The sequence below is a fragment of the Cajanus cajan genome, chromosome 6, assembly GCF_000230855.2.
Source record: "Cajanus cajan strain Asha chromosome 6, NIPB_CcT2T_4, whole genome shotgun sequence".
Classification (NCBI taxonomy): Eukaryota; Viridiplantae; Streptophyta; class Magnoliopsida; order Fabales; family Fabaceae; genus Cajanus; species Cajanus cajan.
In genome coordinates this window covers 546,080-567,434 of record NC_138522.1, presented here as the reverse complement: position 1 = coordinate 567,434, position 21,355 = coordinate 546,080, and the positions used below count along the sequence as shown (strand labels likewise).

Here is a 21,355-nt window from a genome sequence, read left to right as displayed (position 1 = left end):
ACCAATTCAAGGTCGAGTTCGAACCTTTACAAAGAATTACTTAACAAAAATACAAGGTCGAATTCGAACCTTCATACAATTCACTCTACTCTGAGGTTGAGTTCAAACCTCGGTATGACCAATCCAAGGTCGAGTTCGAACCTTCACAGATAATTACTTAACGAAAATCTGAGGTCGAATTCGAACCTCGGCATGATTAACTTAAGGTCGAGTTCGAACCTTCACAAGAATCACGTAGCGAAAATCCAAGGTCGAATTCGAACCACGGCATGACCAAGGTCGAGTTCGAACCTTCATGAAACCACTTAACAAAAATCTGAGGTCGAATTCAAACCTCGGTATAATTTACTTAAGGTCGAGTTCGAACCTTCACGAGAATCACTTAACAAAAATCGGAGGTCGAATTCGAACCCCGGCATGGTTAACTCGAAGTCGAGTTAAACAAAAGATAGAAGTACACAACTGTTAAGTCTCAATTTTACCTCTTTTTGGATGAGACTTATTGAACAAATTCCACTCATCCTTTGAACCATTGCAATATAATTGTTCTCTTTTTGGTTCATTTTGTGTGCAGATATAACTAACCCAAATTTAGCTAACAATACCTTAATACACCTCATTTTTTGTGCAGGTATTGAGCCAGGGACTTGAGGATTGAAGATCCATAGGATTGGAAACTAAAGGAGCTAAGGAGCAGAGAAGAGGTTATGCGCCGGGCGCAAGGTGATCCGCGTCAGGCGAGCAAAACAGAGCATCTCACCTCTGGAAGCCATGGCGCCGGGCGCAATATGAATTGCGTCGGGCGTGTCCTAAAGGCAGAGGATATTTTGGAAGACCATGCGCCGGGCGTGAAGACTTATGCGTCGGGCGCATGAACCCTAATCTGACTCCCAGGCTCGTATTTGAAGCCATTTTCGGGGGAGAAACCCCTATTCACACATTGGGCACCTCCAGGAGCTGCGGAAGGGATTCCCAGGGCTTGGGATCGTTCGTGTGCGGATCTTTCCTTCGGTTCTTCACTTCTCCTTTCATCTCTATTTTGTATTTACCCTCATTGTTGAGTGGTTCCACCCATTTTTGTGGGGTTAGATGTAACCAACGTACTCTATTGTAATCCTTACGTTTTCTATGATATATATATGTATTGTTTCATTCTTTGTTGTGTACGTTTCTACGCTTAATGCTTGCTTTGGATTGATCACCCTTTGCATGATTTAAGGTTCCATTGAGTATTGGGAAATACCCTTGAAACTAGTTCTGGAACATATGCCTAGTGGAGATTGTATCTAGGGGTAGAGCTTGACCTATTAGTAGTCTTAAACCCTAGCCCGTAATGCGGGTGTAGATATTGGGTACTCAAGGGATTGATATTCAATGTCCGCACCTAGACTCTTTCTCTAAGGGATTAGGTTTGAGTAAACTTATGGGTTGACTAAGCAATGTATGTAACAAGAGATTAAGGATACATTAGTGTTACGTTTGGTGAAATCTGACCCCCACAACCTCACAATGCCACAATATCATTTCTAACATTTTCCACTCTCAAACAAATATTTTTATAGCTTTCATTCCAGTAGTCATGATCTTTAATTCACATTCACATGAAAAACTACAAATTGGAATTATTCTTTAGTCACGAATAGTCAATAAATGCTTATTTTATCTTCTAATCCCTGTGGATACGATATTTTTACTACTTGAACGGCCGGTATACTTGCCGTGTTTGAGACCGTTGATAAAATTTAATTGATTTATAAATTAAAACAAAAGTGTTTTAACGGAATTCTCAACAAGTTTTTGGCGCCGTTGCCGGGGATTAGAATGGCGATTTAGTATTTGTAGCTATTTGTGACTTATTCTTTTGTTTTTATTGTTATTTTTATTTGTGTGCTGGCAATGAATTGTTGAAGCTAACCTGTGCGCTCTAGTCCTCTGCTTTCTCTTGTATGCAAGGTACTGTGAACTAGATTGACCAATTCCTCTGAGCAGTTGCTGAGCAATCCTCAGATTGAGCACAAAGCAAGGAGGAACAAGAGCAACAGGAGGAGAAGGAGAGTAGAGAACTTCAAGTTGGTCACCGTCAGGCTCGGGACAGTAAACAAGCGCTTCCTGGGAGGCAACCCAGAGATCTGAACTGTGTTTTAGATTTGTGTTGCATGTTGTTCTGTGATATATGTGTTGTTTTGTATTATGTGTTGGATTGTGTTATATGTTGTTTTATGTTATATATGTTTTGTGTTATATGTTGTTGTGTTATGTGTTGTTTGTGTTAATTGTTAAGTGTTTGAATCATGTTTGAATGAGTAAATATAGGGTATATTTTGTTTGGAGTGTGAGAGATGAGGTAACTCTGTTTCCGGGTGGTTATAAGGCCTCCTTTCAAAGCAAATTTAGGCAAAACTGATCATATCAGGGTTACGCGCCCGGCGCGATTTACCTCGGCGCAAGACTCGAATTATGGTCTCTGGAACCACCACGCCGGGCACAATTGAAATTGCGCTCAGCACGACATCAGTCACGCCAGGCGCGATATCAGAGTTGAAACGTCTATTATTTTTTTACTGATAACAAGCCCGGCGCGCCTGTGTCGCGCCCGGCGCTCACTCTCCTGATACCCCATGTTTATCTGTTTTCAATCATGCTTCTTTGTGTTTGTTTGTTGTGTTTAATTTTGTTCTAAGGATGTTCTTCATCTTGGTTATAATTGCATGGTCATCACTGTGTTTAATTGTTATGCTCACCATGTTCTTTCATGATTATACTTTTTCACCACTTCTGGTTACTAGGACTTTCAGGCATATACTGGTTGGCCTGGGGACCAGGCTCCTAAGTTTGGGGGAGTGGAGCTGCTGATGCAGACGGAGCCGATGATGGTGGAGCAGCCCCTGAAGATGATGATGACCAGACCCCATAGATGGAAGCAGATGGAGCCTACCTTAGTTTACCTTTGTCTATTGCAATTTATTTTTCTGTCTTTTATTTTTAGTATTTAACTGTTTTTATATATAGTCTTTTTGGTGATTACTTTGTTGGTTCTTTTGTGAATAGTCTGCCTTAGCATGATTTTTAATCTTGTTGATACTTGTTTTGCTTGTGGTCGATTCTGGATTATAGTTTGCTTGATGTTTATGGTGTGTGCACCTTAGACATTTTCAAGTCACATTAGATCTTTAGTTCATTACTAGTTGCATACGGGTTTCAATGTTGATCATAGAACTGAGTTGAGTTTGATAGTTTGTGGATGCATAGCCGGGTGAGGTTTGAGCCTAAATACTGATGAGTGAACTACGCTTATGTTACATGATAGACTTTGCTTGAGTTTTCCTGGTGGTTGCTTATGTTGTGCATTTATATGATCAAGACATTCACATTTCCATATTTTGTTAACCATCTAAGCCAAAAAGCCATATCCACTTTCCACTTGACCCATACCTTCCTAAGCCTAAACACCACACCTTCCACTTGTCCCAAACCATGAAAAATTAACAATAACCTTTGCCTTGGTTAAGAGAGAAAATTGATGACATCAAATAAGTTTGGGGGAGTTGAAGAATGGGGAATTTTGGGAAGAAGAAAGTATGTGGTCAGCCATAAAAAAAAAACAAAAACAAAAAAAAACAAAAAGGCTAATGGCTTGGATTCGGTAAAGGGCATGTGCCAAAATGTGTAATGGGGTATGGAGAGGGACATCATTGTAAAATCTTATTTGCTCTCTTAAGCTATAGCACCTTCAATCCTTGAAAAACCATAAAACTGCTACTGCTTGACCCAGAATTGCCCTAATAAAGACCTTGTGATAAGTGTCTGCATTTGTTTTACCACTGGTTTCATTTGGAAACGAAGAGCAAAGTTGAATTATGTGGCGTGAGTAGTAGACTAGAGAGAAACACTCACCCTGATACACTAGTGTGCATAGAGAGAAACATTTTCCTAGTGAGGATGTATACACAGATAGTCATTACTCTTCTCAGCTCTTTGATCTCTTTTGAAACCTTTGTTTGCACCTTGTCATGTTCTATTGCAATAATTGTGACTGGAGATTCATCTTAGGTTCATGCTTGTGAAAAGAAAATACAAGCGAACTAGGATGTAGAATTTGACTCACATGCATTGCTTGTTATCTGCTAGATTAATTACCTTTTGCTTGAGGACAAGCAAGGTTCTAAGTTTGGGAGAGTGTGTCTCAAAATGCGCAAACAGCAAAAAAAAAATCAAGCCAAAAAGCAAAGGTAAAGAAAAGCGCGACAGTGAATAGACAAAAACTACACATATATACAGCAAAGTTTTCAAAGTTCCAAACTTGAATTCAAAAAAAAGAAAAATAAAGCAAAGAAAGTTAAACCAGGCCATTACAAAATTGGCCTACGCAGAGGCATCCTCGCTGGAGCCGTCCTCGACGTCATCTTCCTTTACAAGCTTCCCGAAGCGGATGACCTTCTCCACGTGCATGGCAGAGAAGTCGAATCCCGGCGCAAGGAGTCTTGCCTAGCGAGCTGCCTTGAGGAAACCTCTTTTATGCTCAACTATAATAGATCGTTCAATTTCCTCAAGCTTCTTCTCCAACACCGCCCTCTCTGCCTCCTGCTTTGCCAGCTCCACTCTCAAAGCGGCAACCTCCTCCTCTTTGCCGCCGAGGACGACCTCATCACAGAGGTGCTTCTCAGCCGCAACCACCAGATCACTCTTCAGGGAGGTCACCTCATCCTCCAAGGAGCAAACTCGACCACGGGAAGATGTCACCTCGTCTTCCAAGAAACTGGTCAGGTGCGGCGGCAATTTCATGCAGCTCGTTCACCTGGGAGGCATAGTTCTCGTTGGAGCGCAGGGCGATCTCCAGCGACTTCTGAACCCTCGCAAGGTCCCCCCTCGCAACTCGAAGCTTGGCACCCTGTAATTTCGCTTCACCAAGGGCAGCACTAAGAACCTTGTTCTCCTCCTTCAGAACTTTGTTTTCGTCCCTCAGGGGTTGAACTCGGCCCCTCAGTCGGACCAGATCCTCCTGCTGCTTGGACCACCTATGCTTCCAGTGGTCCACAATGGCCATAGCCCCTGCAGAAGGACTTGAGCAGAATCAAAGCTCTCCACGGGCTCGGCCCCTTCAATCATCTCCTGATCCTCCGAGCTCAGCGAACCCTTGCGAAAGAACTTCTCAGCGGTCACCCCCGCGCTCCATAGCAAATCCATGTCAGCCGAGGCACTCACATGGTCCAATCGCACATCAAGGCGGTCCTTCCCGAAGCAGGAAGCAATGTATCGACTCTGGGAGGCCCCTTGCGATGGACCTGATGACGGTGTAGAAGCCGCAGGCGTAGCTGTCGGGACCTCAAAACTTGGCCCCTTGCCCCGAACCTCGGCAGCATCAGAAGCGGCAGCAGACGCTACCTACTCTGCACCAAAGACACCCGCTCCTGGCACCTCGGAGCTCGAGGTCGCCAGGACCTCGGCGGCCTTACTCGCCTACAAAAAAGAAAACAGTGGCAACTTAAATAAAACCTCAACCAGAAGGTAGCATAAAAAGGATAAGAGAAGCCACAAGGCAAGACACATACCTCGGCGGTCAAGATGACCTTCTTAGCACCCTAGGACACCTCCTTGGTAGCTGGAGCAACCTGCTCGACAGCCTGCATCGTCTCCGCAGCAGCCATTTGGGGAGCCTCCCCAAGCGGAGGACTCCCAGTCAGGTCGACTGCGTCGGCATCAACAGCCTTGGAGGTCACCTCCTCCATGCCACGAGGGGAGGAGGTCCCCCCAACCTCTTTCTCGCCCCTCTTTCTTTTTCGATTAACCTTCAGGGGGGAAATCTCCTCCTCTTGGGGCTTTGGAACCTCGAGCTCGGCAACGTTGTAGTGATGCTTCAGCTCGCGCCACTTACTCTTTCCCATTATGCCTACAAGCACAAAAAACGAAGCACATCAGAAAAAGGAGTTTTCACAAACCCTAACACTCTAAAGATGACGAGATACTCACTCTCCAGGCCCCTCTCCTTGTACGCCGAATTCGCAAGTGACAGGACGAGCTTGCAATCCAGCGAGCGAGGAAGCACGGTAAGATTCTCGATGGCGGCCGCCTCCGAAGCCGTCAATTTCACTTGGCCTACCCCGTAAAACCTAGACGGTTTGGGGCACCAATAGAAAGGAAACTTCGGCAAACCGCCGAAATAGAATGCCCCATCCTCCAAGGGATCGACATCCATAAGGGCGACCCAGAAGAACTCTTGTTTATAATTTTTGTATGACTGGGAGTAGAGAGTAAACAAACCCCCATCCCTACTCCCACTCAAGGACAGCACGCCATAAGGCGGAACGCCTATTTTCAATTGGTAGAAATGAAGAAAGACAGGAAGAGACACCTCTATTCCTAGGGCCGAACACAGGACTTGAAAAGCCCTCAAAAAACCGCAATTGTTGGGGTGCAACTGGCAAGGAGCCGAGTTGACAAAATTCAAGAAGTCACACTCGAATTGTGTGAAGGGAAGGCAAACGCCCAAATCCCTGAAGAAGCATTGGTAAGCATAGAAATGGGGAGGGTCAGTAGACTTCCCCATATACACGCCCTCACCGGCCTAACAAGGTTCAAGCCAGATCATCTAGGAGATGGAAGGGTCACAAACCCTGTACGATCTCAAGATCGCATTAACTTCAAGAAAGGACCGGAACACGCTCTGGGCCTCCGCCATCTCGCGCCGAACCCAGTCGTACCCAGGAACACCTGGAACGAGGTCCGTTGGCGGCTCCACCTCCTTCTTTTTCCCAGCGGCGGCCGTTCCGGTAGCCGTCGCCTTGCCCCACGCCTTGCCTTTACCCTTGGTAGGCGCGGAGGAACCAGCACCACTCCCTCCAGCCATGGAGAAAACAAGAAAGACTCGAAGAAGATTGGGAAAGAAGGAAAAAGAAAATTGTAGAAAGGAAGTACCTGGTACTCTTCCTCAGAAAACAACCCTAACAATGACTGGGTTACCGGGAACGACGGCGGAAACAAAGAAAATGGAGACGGAGGACAAACGGAAACGAGAGAAACAACGTGCGCAAGAAGTTGAAAGATCAAAAAAAGAGTAAAGTGAAAGGGGAAGAGGCGCGAGGGAGAGAAAAGGGTTTCTCCCAAATTCAAAACGGTCACGCCACGTGTCAGCCAAGGGACACGTCCGATGACACATTAATTGAGAACAATTATGACAACGGCAAACCATCATTACATAACCGTCACTCCCATTAACGCGCCACTTGCACGTTCTCGAGAAATGACCAGTTGTGACACATGTCACCTCGATAAACAGGTGTACGCGAAAGGTCATTACTCCCTGACGAGCTCGGTCTTAAACTCCTCGACCCACGGTCTTCGGAGCTCGGGGGGCTAGTGTACTATCCGTACCGCCATGCCGAGCTCGAGCTTGGCACAGCTGCGTGGAATGACCTCGGAACACGCATTACCAGATCATAACCGATCTCAGGAGATCTCGGTCCAGACGAGATCCGCTTTCTAATTAGATCATAACTGATCTCAGGCCCAAGGCCCAACGCAACCCTAACTCACACTAAGGTACGTGCATTACTTATACGAGACATCTACTCATACAAACCCTAACTTTAGCATCAGAGTCTCTTTTGCAGGTACCACCCCCATCTTGGAGCATCAAGCGTACCAACGAAGGAGGCTAACCAATCTTACTTGGAAGATCATCTCTACGACAAATTCCCAGTAAGAACACATATCATTCAATTACTTAATATTTTTAATTATATAACATTTTTCTTGTTTTCTTCCTAAACTAAAATTGAAGAAAGGAAAGTGAAATTTTACTACTAAGAAATTGAGTATTATTGAAAAAACCGAGCCTGAAACAAAGTTTCATTGTAATTGTCTCTTGCGTTTAATGCACACTAAAATACAGAACTATGAGAACAGTACAGAATAAACAAACGCTTAAGCCACTAAACACCATTTTATTTTGTACATGTGTAGCGAACAATGAAATGCACAAATAAAATTTGTTAAATTTATTGCGATATATTTTAATATTAATTATCATAATAAATTTTTGTAATCTTAATTAAAGATGATAGTGATGTTAATATTAATAGTGATAATGACAATAATAATAAAGAAGATAAAGATAAGTTGAAGGTGGGAAAAGTGATAATAATCGAAGATAATGATGCTAGATAATAATGATGATAATAGTTGTGAGTGGTGACAAAAATGATAAGAATCAAAATGGTGTTGATATCACACACAACAATAGTAACTGTGAGTGTTTTTCTACTTATGATATAAAGTTATCCTATAATTTATTAATTAAAAAAATATGATTTTTACCTTGTATTTTTTCATCTTATTTATTTTATCTCATTATATTTTTGTGAATCAACCGTAAAATAATTATTTTACCATATTTAATCTCACATTTTTTAACAATCAAACCGATCTTTACACCTTTTTTTTCCCCACACATTTCACTTTTACTCAATTTTATTTTTATTTGTATCATACCATTTATGACATTTATCGATTTTCCACTCATTTTTTTTTCATTTGTCTCTCTGTTCCTCACACACTCATTATATGTTTAATTATATGTTTTGTAACGTAGCAAGTTGTTTTAGAAAGCCTAATATAGGTGATTTAGTAGTCCAGAACGGGTCGTTCCCAATCTGGAACGGGCCGTTCCAAGCTATTAAATTGACCTGTAAATCGTGGTTGAGAACGGGCTGTTCTGGAGGAAGAACGGGTCGTTCCAAACCCCAAAACGGACCGTTCAAGATGGAGAACGGGCCTTTCTGGATGAGTCCCAAAACGGGCCGTTCTGATTTCAGAATGGGCCGTTTTGCATGTAATTTTTACACTCCTGAACTTCTATAAATAGAGTTGGGTGGTTGAGGAGATGAGGAGGTTTTTAGAGAGAAGTTTTAGAGAGAATGACTATGGACTAAGAAGCTTGCTTTGGGTGGATTGAAGTTCCGGGTTGAGCTTCAGAAAAGGAATTCTGCTTCTTGGCTATTCTGAGTCAATCTTCAGGTAAGGGAAGCTAGATTGTAAAGTTGTTGGTTGTATGTGAGTTGGGAACTCCTTTGGGTACTTAGGTTGATTAGTATGAGTTATGTTAGGTGATGAAAATATTGTTTGTTGCTAATATATGATTAAATATTTATTAATGATGTTGTTGGAGATGCATGTTGTAGTTAAGTTGTGAAGTTGTTTACAAGTTGTGTTGATCTATGATATTGTTGAAGCTAGTTGAAATTAAGTTGATAAAGTTGCTATATATTATGTGTGGACATGTATATGTTGTGAAGTGCATGATGATAATATTGTTAAGTTGTTAGAAAAGAGTTGCATAGTTGTATAATTGAATAAGAAGTTGTATAATTACATGGAGATGCATATTGAGTATAGAGTTGTATGTTGCTATAAGTTGTATGTTGTGCCATGTGTTGAAAATATATTATTTTATGATGATTGAGTTGTAAATTATGAGTTGAGCTAATAAGCTGTTGAGTTGATTGTGTGGTTTAAAGTTGAAATGAGATGTTGTGTTGTTAAAATGTGTTGTTAAACAATTTGTGATGAGTTGTTGTGCTGATAAACTATGTTGTTCAAGTTGAATGTTAATTTAGATGATGAGTTGAAAGGTTATATGTTGTTTAAGTTGTTAAGTTGATTAAGTTGTGATGATGAGTTGTGATCACTAGGACTAGGGGAGATGTTTTTGAAGTTGCTCATCCCATTGTGTGGATTGAGATAGTTGTGGTGCTCTGAGAGCCCAATTTGTTGAAAAACCCTCCTTGGGAAGTTGTCCCTTGGAGTGGATGTTGTGTTGTTCTCCTCTAGGACTTAGTTGATCCCGTGTGTGGGCAAGATCGAGGCACACGTGTACAAAGCGACCATGGTATAAGGGCCATGCCGAGTTATACCGATTACAAGCGGCCATATGTTTATTATTGTAAAGTTGTTATGGTTGTAAAGTTGGAAAGTTGGGGACATATGGTGAAGATATATGTCCTATGTTGAGATACATAGTACTAAGGTGATAAGTTGAAAGTTGTTTTAAAGTTGAAATTTGTTTTAAAGTTGAATCCCTTAGTACTGTGTGGGCGACATGGAAATAGTCAATCCATGTCATGGTTGAATGACCAATTTGAGTAAGGTATCTAGTTAGAGATGTAGTCTTTGACTAGGTACTGGAGGGTGCGTGGTACTTGGAGGACAGTGGGTGGGCTAACTCCATATGTGGATTGGTGATGCTAGCCAAGGCCGTGGTAGGCTCATACCCAAACCCTTCTGTCTTGACAGTAGTACTGGACCTCCGAGTCTAAGTGGCACACTTGAGAAATCGCCTATTGTTGTCTATACTTGGTTCTCTTTGGAGTTCCTAACGTTGTTCTATACCTGACCTGGTTGAGATAGGTCAAACGTTGAATTTGGTAGGGTTTATGTCACCTAGACTGCTCAACCTCAGTTGTTAGAGATCTCCGAGTTGAAATGCGTGACAACGCATAAGTTGTTGATGAGTTGATTTGTTGTTGATATGAGTTGTATATTTTTTGTTGTGTTGTTAAACTGTGATTGTGTTGTATGTTGATCTTGTTGAGGATGATGATAGTGTTGTTATGTTGTAAGTTGAAATGATGTTAAGAAGTATAGTATATATGTTGTTTGTCTCATGTATCGAATGCGAAGATGATTATATAGTTGTTATGTTGCATATTAAATTATTATGAGTTGTTTATTGTCTCTAGCTTACCCTTGCACGTTTCCATGTGGTTTGGACTGCGATGATCATACGTTGTATGGGAGCAGGGCAGGGATAGACTGGAGATAGCTGCTAGAGGCCACAAGAGGTGCCTGAAGATGGAATTTTTTTGTAGGCTATCTTATAGTAGCATATTTTTTTGTATATAATTGGTTGTCGTTGGTTGCTTGATTAGCAACTTGTGTTGTAAATATTTTATTATACTATTTTAGTATATATATTTTAGTAGTGTGTAGTGTTGTTCGTAGTGTGACGGCCATGACAGGTCGTTACATGTTTGATGAATATAGTTTTATAAATAATAACGATAATAAAGATTCACCAATTAATGTATACCCATTTACTTTTTAGATAAAAGATAAATATTGGTAACGTATTTTTTTTTACTCATCTTTATTATTGGTTTAAATCAAGGAAAAATTACAAAATTCTTTGGATTTCACTTCTTGTGTTAGAACATATATATATATATATATATATATATATATATATATATATATATATATATTATTATTATTTTTGATAAATTTTAATCAATGAATAGTAATGTATTACAAGTATTTTTATGAGATTAAGTATGTTGAAAATTACATTTTAAGGGCTTTTTTAAAAGAAAATAGAAGTTATAAAGTATTAATGTATACTAATTTTTCTTACACTTTGTTTGATAGGGGTGAACATAGTTTAGTTTTTTTTAAAAAAAAGTCACATTGCATCATTTTATCAAATTGAATCAATTTATGAATCATTTAAATCATAATAATAAATTGTTTTAGAACCAAACCATTTTTATAAATAGGTTTAAAACTAATTTAGAGCTAATTTCAAAACCAAATTAATTTTAAACTAGTTTTAAGAACTTAACCAATTTTCTTTAAAAAAAATAGTTTTTTTTTCTTTAAAATTGTGAACAAAGTTATTATTAACACATTCTTTATTAGTTAGACATTTAACTTGAAGACTAATTAAATAAACAAACATATCATACAAAGTAAAAAAAAATATTTTATTAAAAAAAAATTTACATAAATGAATTTAGGTTAATTCAAATGCATTGAACAACTATAATTGTCATGTATAAAAATAATTATGAAACATGATTGGATAATTAACATCTACTTTAATAGTATAAAGACAATCAAAAAGAAAAAATAAAAAATAAAAAATACAATGAATGTAAACAATATTTAAATATTTTATGTGATAATATCAATCCCTAAATCGTAAGATATGAGAGACATGAATAAATTATTTTTATTTTATTTTATTTTATTTTAAAAGTAGTATATTAGTGTATCAAATCTAATTATCAATATGATTCAATTTTTAAAATTCATTTCATGTAAACAATGTGATTTAATTTTTTTAAAATTGGTTATGATGTTTTTAAGAGAGTGTGATTTAGTTCCAAATTTAAAGTAAGTTCATTTCTTATTTTTTTGCACATTCCTATTATTTGATGGGGCTATTTAATAGGAAATTGAAGAGAGGAGAATGAATTATAATAGATTTAAATAAAACACGTGTTTGAAGATGGGGATTTGCTAGAAATGTAAACGGCTTCAATTTCTACCTCCTCGTACGTGGAGATTTTGGCAAAAATACGAGACTCACAACTTGAATAACAAAAGTAACCATATATTTATATACATGACTCTCTATGCTTTGTGAGTTCAAACTCGCATGACAAACTATATTGCCATATTCAACTATGAATATGTCATAATCCACTATGGATACTAATAAGTTACGCTTGAATCGGAAAAAACTTCAGCCAGAGGTCAAGAGGTGTAACATTATACTGCACAATAAGAACATGTGTTTCTTTCACGAATATTTTATTAAAAAAATAAGGAAAAAAATAAAAGTTACAATGTAGGAAGATAAATTAAGAGGTGCAAAAATCACGAGACATTATATTACTCTCCACATCCTAAAAAACATCTCATTTTGATTTTCATTTTACAAGATATATTAAATATTTTTCTTCTATTACATCTTTAAACAAAATATATATATATATATATATGGTATTAAATATATAACTTAAATATATTTTAAGATAAATTTATTTTTATTTCTCAAATTTAAAATTATTTGTAATTCTTTTAATTTTTAAGAATTTTATTTTAATTTCTCAAATTATCAATAATAAAAATAATAGATTAAGATAGTTATATATAAGCCTAATCACGGGTCGAGTCTAATTGGGTTTGGGTTGAAAATGTTGGGTCTAACCCAAACTAAGTAAGAAAAAAATGGACTCATTTTGGACCGCATTAGTACTTGAAATTGTTTGGGTTGGGTCAGTCGAATTTCGGGTTATATGAGTGGATATAATCGGGTATGGGGAGAAAGTCGTCACGGAAGCGATTTCCGGGAACTGTGCTTGCTTTATCATCAATTTCATTTCCTTCTATTTTTCTCTTCTTTTATTTCTCTTCCCTTCCCGTCGGCTACTTCAACTTGAACCACAGTTCGTCAATAAGAGACGGATATTTACTACGTGTGTTCCAATACCCACGCTTAAGGAAATTTAAACCCAAAAATCCAATTATCCAAATCAATTCGTTCGTTAAGAATATTTGATTGTAGGTTACATCAGGCTGGCTCGAATTTTTTTATTGTAATATTTTTACTAATAAAATTAACAAAAATACTAATAAATAAATCTTATATGATAATATTTAACAAAATTTTAATATAAAAATTAACATAATTTTTTTTCAAATTATAAATATTAAAAAAAACTAACATTTAATTTGAACGGTTAAAAATAAATTTAAACCTAAATATATTAATTTCTTTAAACAGAAATATAGCGTTATATTTTCACACTGAAACCTCTAGAACTCGCGGCTTATCACTCGACAGCCCAATAAACAAACAGAACAAACCCTTCGGAAACGCAAGATTCAGTTCCATAAACGATTCACGTGCAGAAGTTAAAAGCAAGACATTACTCGTAATAGTAGGGCAAGTCGCGGATCCAAAAATTTTAGATAGTACGAACAATATTTATTTATATATTAATAATATTAAAAATTTTACATATAAATTTTAAAAGTATAAATATATATTATAATTATTTTTTACAAGTTTTTATAATTATGATTATGATTAAGGATGAAAATAAGTTAGATTAGACTATGTTATATTATAATTTAGTAGTTATAAATTTAACTTTTTTTATAAAAAAAAATACATGTCTTAAAAATGATTTATTCATTTATCATAGATATTTTTTATATGTTTGATTAAAACTACAATCCTAAAAATATACTTTATAACAATTTAATACTAATAAAAATATAAAAATAAATATATTAAATTGTATAAAAATCAAGTTTAATTTATTAATAATATAAACATGTTTTAATATATAATATAATATTTTAGATGATAATTTATTTTAAAACATATTTTATAATAAAAAATTAAAATAGAGCATAAATCTTCTAATCTTTTCTATTTTATTTTTTTTAATTAATGTATCCAATCTTACAATCTTTACTATTTTGATTTTTTTAATCAATATATACATAAATATAAAGTACAAAAGGTAAACATATATGCAACAAATTTTATTTTATCAAAAATTAAACTTTTTTTAAAATTATTTTGTTATTAAAAAGTATTTTTTTATTACATATAAGAACTAATCTCCTTCAAAAGTTTGATAAATATCAAATAAATAAATAACTCTTTTAAATTTATATTTTATACATATGATAATTTAAATATATATTTATCTTATTAGAATATAATTTTTATTTTTTTAAAAATATTTTTTTTGAGTATATATATATATATATATATATATATATATATATATATATATGTAAAATGGTAGTGGGGCATGTACCCCCACTCTCCTCTTAATGGATCTGTCAATGCTTCCTTCCACTTCGAACATCAGGTGAATCAGTGATCCAAAAAAATTATTAAGTAAAAATATTAAAAATATTATAATTTTTTAAAAGTATATTTTTGTCAAAAAATTTAATATACCTATTTTTGTTAAATTAAAATTTTCTCATAAATAGAATGACAATTTTTTCCTTTTTCCTTCTGATATTATATTTAAGTGTGATGTTGTAATTTTTAGTGACTTATTTAATTTTTACTTTCATTTAAAATAAAAATATTTTATGAGAACAAAACCTATTTTTTTTATAAGAGTAAATTTATTTTTTTAAAATATGTTTGTAAAAAAAAAACCTTTATGTGACAATTACTCTCATTTTTTTAAATTTTGATCATCTCCTACCAACACATAATGTACATATAAAGATTAAAAGGATTAAAAACTAAAATAAAAATTAAAAAATAACCTATATTTGTAACCAAATTTTGACATCTTTAATGAATAAAGAAATAATCAATCTTTCAGTTAAAAAATAAAGTATATAATAATAATAATAAATTAAGACAATTTTGTCATAAAGTAAAAGAAATTATATGATAAAATAAAATATTAATATATTTTAACATATTAAATATAAAAATAATTATTGCAAAAAATATTACATATAATCACGTACAAAAAGTGTCATTATAACCTATATTTACACTTTTTTAATAATATATCAATATATATTATATCTATAGTATATGTAAAAATAATTTTTAATAACAAGTATCATATCTTTATAAAATGTATGTTATTACTTAACAATTTTTTATAATAAATTAAAATATAATTTATATATATTATAATAAATAAATTATAATATATATAAATTATATATATATATATATATATATATATATATATAAAAGTGTAAAATTTTAGTGGGAGCAACTGCCCCCCACTATCATATAAGTGGATCCGTCCCTGGTGGAACCCAAGGATGGGTGGATCATTGGCTGAACTATTGAAACAATTCCTCCACAAAGAAGGAATAGCTTTTCTTATTTTGAAGTTAACATATTCATGCGCCATAATTTACTTTCAAGCCATTTACGTTTCATGGCAGCTAAAATAACTGACTAGATAACCAAATTTTATAAAATATAGCAACAACAATGAAACAGAAATCTAATAATCAAAAAAGACAAAATTCCTTGGCAACACAAACTTCCTACTATCCATTTTCAATAGCTTTCAAAGTTCATTCAAAGGCACCAAACTATTCATATCAGTCAATTCCGGCTTCCTCGCTTCTCTTTCAAATCCGGGTCCCTGAAACCAGACTTCAGGATTTGAGAGTATGAAAAAATAGGGATATAGCAATATATGACAACACAGAGCACAACTCGTACCTCTGAATGTGGTCGAGAATCAAAAGCCTTGGTCCAGGAGGAATCCTCACATCTCTCAGAGCACTGAAAGACATCGTAGATAAATAAAGGACTCATACTTCAATACATGGTGTTATATATGAAGAAGAAAAGAAAAAACCTGACAAAAAAAAAAATTGAACTTCCTACCTGTCATTGAGTAAAGGCAAAGTGTTGTCCGTTAACAAGCCTTTCTTAAAATTCTTTTCGTAACTCTGAAGACCAAGATTGTGCAACATGTTTCTAGTTTTAGCATAGTGAATATCTTCAGTAGGTGGCTGAGAAAACTTCTGTCCTATCTGCATAATTAATGAACAGTTGAAGACATGCTAATAATAAACCTGCATTGCACACAAAACATCCCGGGATCCAGGCAAGGACACCTCACTTGGACACAAAGACCAATAAGTTGCGTCCAAAAATTTTAAACCCTGGTTTATATTAGAAGCCCAACAAGGATTACCCCAAGATTCATGTATTTTTATAGATGACACCAATAAACAGTCAGACACTCACTGTATTACCAAAATGTAAAGCGGAGCAATCACTATTCTGAGTCCTAACTGATCAGGAGGAATGAAATAAAAAGGGGCTACAAAAACTGTGAAAGAAGCATTAGCTTCCCTTCATGCCTACCTGGAAAAGTCCACCTTGAACAAGTGCAAAAAAAAGTCCAGAAGTGACTGCATTTGCTGCTTGATTTGGTCCACCCATGCCACTTACCAATGAAAACATGGCCCCAGAACCAAAAGCTGCCGCCATGCTGAAATAGATAATTTAGTGGATTCTCAAAAGTAAGTAATTGCTATAAGAAAGCACATTGGTTGTATAAAGGGAATATCAAACCAAAAACATTGAGCAGACCGTTACATAATAGGAATTAAGAAATGAACAAAAGTTTTCGTTGGGTGTAACAATATTCAGTCATATGATCCATAAACATTATATGATCCATTTCATTTACTTTAAAGGAACAAGAGTAAAAAGTGTAAATAGCAAAAAACAAGAATGTTAAGAAGAATGTTTGACCCCACAACAAAGGACATGATACAAAATAATCGTATGAGGAAAAATGACAATAAAAAACAATTAGGGCGATTTAGGCATGTACAAAGAAGACAGTCGAGAGCACAAATAAGGAGATTAGATTGCATAGTTTTTAATCTTGAGAAAAGATGGAGAGGAAAATCAAGACATTATAGAAATTTGTTGTTGTTATATCCTTGCATCACTAGTGATTACACTAAAACCATCATGAATTCAAGAGTTCACCAACAAATACACCTTAAAACATTGTAGGAAAAGAAAGAGAATATCCACATTAAACTTATTTGAGTTGAGTTTAGAGTCTGTTTAGATAAACTTCTTTAAAAGCATTTATAAGAGAAAAAATGGGAAGGAAAAATGAAACAAATTTCTCCATAAGTTAAAACTATCTTATGCATAAATTAACTTGTAATTTTTTAGAGAAACTATATAAAAAAAGCTTCTACATATTAGCTTATGAATATGCTAATTTTAGCTTATGGAAAAGTTTATTTCATTTTTCCTTCTTATAAGTGATTCTAAAGAAGTTTATCCAAACATACCCTGATTGACACTAACCCAAAGAAAGAAAGTGCTACAAGCCTCCATGCATAGCTGAGGCTGCTATTGTCGATTTTCTTTTATTTCAACAAAAATTCTGAACAATAAGGGTGTGATCAAAGTAATATCATTATAGCAAGATGGCACAAAAGTCAAAACGATTCCAAATTACGTTCCATTTACAACAGTACATCATCAATAAGTCATGAATCATAGACCTTCATACCCAATAATCATTTAGACTATAGAAAAGCACATCAAATATATTACACGAACAATTGTAGCAGCTTGAATTTTAGGGGGAAAAGTTTGCAAAAGTGGATCTAGAAATATCTGGAAAAGCAGGAAAAAATTCATAATTAAAATTTATTTGAAGCATAAAGCTCACCTAGACTGGACATCTTCCTTGCCCCTTATCCTTTTCAAGACACATGAAATACCAGCATTCACTCCCGTCATGACAGCAAAGTTCCGAGCCTGAACGAAAGGACCTCCAGCAAGAGCCTATATGATAATAATCGAATAAAATGGAAGCAGTGAAGAGAAAACCCTAAGAAGATTTAGCGTGACATATTTCAATTAATTGGAAGAGTGGAAAGGAATAATACCTGAGCTTGTTTAAGAGAGGCCATGGCCTGAGGGTTGAGGGAGGCGTTAGGCGGAGGGGTGGGGAAGGTGGAGGAGGCGTCGGCGGTGAGGGTGCCCATGAAGGCTCCGATGGCGGCGCCCTGGGCGGCGCTGGTACTGGTGACGACGGCGGCCTCGACGGGGAGGGACTGCTTGGAGAGCCAGAGCTTGAATCCAGCCTCCAACTCCTTGAAGCGCGCTTGGAGTTGCTCTATGGGGTTCTGAGTCGCCACCATGATTCCCTGCTTCCCTTGTTCCATCCAAAGTGGTTTTTGTTTTTGATAACGTTCTGTTTTCTTCTATGTTCCCCCTTTTATACGACCCACTCTATCGAAACTGCCACCGGTCACCCCTTTCTAATTTGTAATTATAGGTTAGGCACCGAGCAGCTACCTTTAACCCAAAAAATAAACTAAGTTAGTCTTATTGGTATTTATGGATCTATATTATGTCCACACTCACACCAGACGATGCCATTTAAAATAATAATAATAATTATTATTATTATTATTCTCAATATCTTTTTATTTTTTTTAATTTCACTTTTTCAATTCTCTTTAATCTTTACAGTTTAGAGTTTTAAATTCATATATTTACATATTTTAATTATTTTAGTATTTGTTGTTAATTTTTTTATAACACTATATCTTTTATGTTTATGTGACAAAAAAAATATATTAATTCAACTTTATGTGTTTAATGTCGAATTTACTTTACTATCTCAACCCATCATACTTCTTTTGGATTCTCACTTACAACATATTTTTTACTTTGACAAAATTGAATAGCTTTGTCACATTAACATAAACAGAATGTGAACGATAAAGAAATTACAATAGAGAACAAAATGATTACAAAACTTAAAGTATAAGGACTAAAAAAATTATCTTAAATTATTGGCACTAAAGAAGATTAAAAAGATAAAAATAAATAAATAACTATTTTAAATGTGAGATCCATGAATCCTCTCCTACTCATTTTCCTTCCTTTCTATTCTTTTTTCCTCCTTCACTCTTTCTTTTGAAAATCTCTTCCATTGATTTTCTTGAATGTTGCTGAAGATTGAAGAGCAAGGAAGCTCAAAGCCACAGCCTTGTCTCCATTCTTCCTCTTCTTCTTCCTCCCTGTAAACTCAAAGCTCAGATTCTCTTTTCGATTTGAGGTAAGGGAAGCTAGAACTCGAATTTGTCATACATTTTGGTTGCATGTGGTAAAGCTGAAACCTTGTGGTTGTTCTTGATGATCTCTTGAATCTTGGTGCATGCATGTTGTGATTCTTGATGTTTTTGGGTTGCATGTGGTTGGTAGTGGTGCATTTAAGTTGTAGCATGGTTTGGGTCTCCTTGGATTGCAGGTTCATGGAGGATTTGAGTGAAAACGAAGGTGAAATCCATGGAGTTTTGGAAGTTCATAAACCCACAGCTATAACTGTGGATTCACAGCTATAGTCGTGGAGGAAAAATGAGCTTGTAGAAACCCACAGCTACAGCTGAAAGCTGTGGATTCACAGCCATAGCCGTGGGAGGGGAAAAACGTGAGGGCAGAGACTTGCAACCATGGCTGTGGTTTTTGCAGCCATAGCTGTGAAAAAAATTAGAATGGTAGAAACTTGTAGCCATGGCCGTGGATTCACATCCATGGCCGTGGAAAGGAAATGGATTGGCAAAGAGTTTGAGCTAAAGCACTGGATTGAGCGCTGCAGCGCTGGGTCTAGATGACCGAATTTGGTCTTAGGGTCTTCATGAAAGTTGTAGCCTTGGATGTTAGCTTTCCAATGGCACCGGAATCACCCAAAAAGGAGTTCTAGAACTCCAGATATGACTGTTTTAGTGAACAGAGGTCAAGCTGTCAACATTGATTATAGCTGTTGCGGTTTTTAGAATTTTTAACAAGGTAGATGAAGGAAATAGGACTTGGTGTCTTCATGAGAGTTGTAGGAAATCTTCTTATCTTTCACACGCGATGAGAATGATCATGATAGAAATAGTATAACTCCGAATAAGCTGTTTTATGTGAAGGTTGTCATTTCACAAGAAGTGGTTTGGTTAAATTGAAAGTTGTTTTAGGTGCTTAGGTTGATTGGTGTTGTTTGGGTGGGTAAGTTGGCATGAAAGATGGGTTGTAAACATGTAGTATGAATTGTGTTATGTGATGAAAATTCTATGTGTTGATAATATATGATTAAATATTGATTAATGATGTTGTTGGTTATGCTTTTGTGATGAAGATGAGATGTAAATAAGATGCATGTTGTAGTTGAGTTGTGGAGCTGTGTAGTTGTGTATAGGTGCTAGATGAGTTGTTGTGCTAAATAGAAATGTGTTGAATATGTGATATGTTGTTAAGGTTGCTATATGTTATGTGTGGACCATTTATATGTTGTGAAATATGATGAGATGATATAGTTGAAAGTTGTGAAGTGTGTAGATGTGTTGAGATTTATATAGATGTTATTAGTAGACTGTGTTATTAAGTTGTTAGAGGAAAGTTGTATGTTGTGTCATGTGTTGAAAAGATATTATCTTATGATGATTGAGTTGTAAATTATGAGTTGAGTTGTGTTGTGTTGTTGAGTTAATCATGTTGTTTAAGTTGTTAAGCTGAGATGTGTTGTGTTGTTGAGTTGAACATGTTGTTTAAGTTGTTGAGTTGAGCTGTGCTATACTGCGCTATTGAGTTAATCATGTTGTTTAAGTTGTTAAGTTGAGTTGTGTTGTGCTAATGAGTTGATCATGTCATTTAAGTTGTTGAGTTGAGTTGAGCTGTGCTGTTGAGTTGATCATGTTGTTTAAGTTGTTGAGCTGAGCTATGTTGTTGAGTTGTAAGTTGATTAAGTTGTGATGATGAGTTGTTGATCACTAGGACTAGGGGAGATATTTTCAAAGTTGTTCATCCCATTGTGTGGATTGAGAAAGTTGTGGTGCTCAGAGAGCCCAATTTGTTAAAAACCCTCCTTGGGAAGTTGTCCCTTGGAGTGGACGTTGTGTTGTTCTCCTCTAGGACTTAGTTGGTCCCGTGTGTGGGCAAGGTCGAGGCACACGTGTACAAAGTGACCACGGTATAGGGGTCAGGTCGAACTATACCGATTACAAGCGACCAAATTTGATCACT

The 21,355-nt window shown here is 35.9% G+C and overlaps 1 protein-coding gene across 1 annotated transcript; it reads right to left on the bottom strand.

Moving 5' to 3' along the window:
* Nucleotides 1-15,624: 15,624 nt before the first annotated feature.
* On the bottom strand, nt 15,625-18,615 carry LOC109810087 (Mitochondrial import inner membrane translocase subunit Tim17/Tim22/Tim23 family protein). Its single transcript, XM_020373470.3, has 6 exons — nt 18,226-18,615; nt 18,006-18,121; nt 16,667-16,793; nt 16,181-16,329; nt 16,013-16,075; nt 15,625-15,932 (listed from the first exon to the last, which is right to left on the bottom strand). Exons 1-6 carry the CDS (start codon nt 18,502-18,504, stop codon nt 15,893-15,895), a joined length of 774 nt encoding a protein of 257 aa, XP_020229059.1. The 5' UTR covers nt 18,505-18,615; the 3' UTR covers nt 15,625-15,892.
* Nucleotides 18,616-21,355: the final 2,740 nt, after the last annotated feature.

Excerpts from the sequence above, each read along its gene's own strand:
- LOC109810087 (XM_020373470.3), bottom strand. The coding sequence starts at position 18,504 with ATGGAACAAGGGAAGCAGGGAATCATGGTGGCGACTCAGAACCCCATA. Across the intron at positions 18,122-18,225 it reads CCTCTCTTAAACAAGCTCAG|GCTCTTGCTGGAGGTCCTTT; the intron begins GTATTATTCCTT and ends ATTATCATATAG. Across the intron at positions 16,330-16,666 it reads TTCAAGGTGGACTTTTCCAG|ATAGGACAGAAGTTTTCTCA; the intron begins GTAGGCATGAAG and ends TTAATTATGCAG.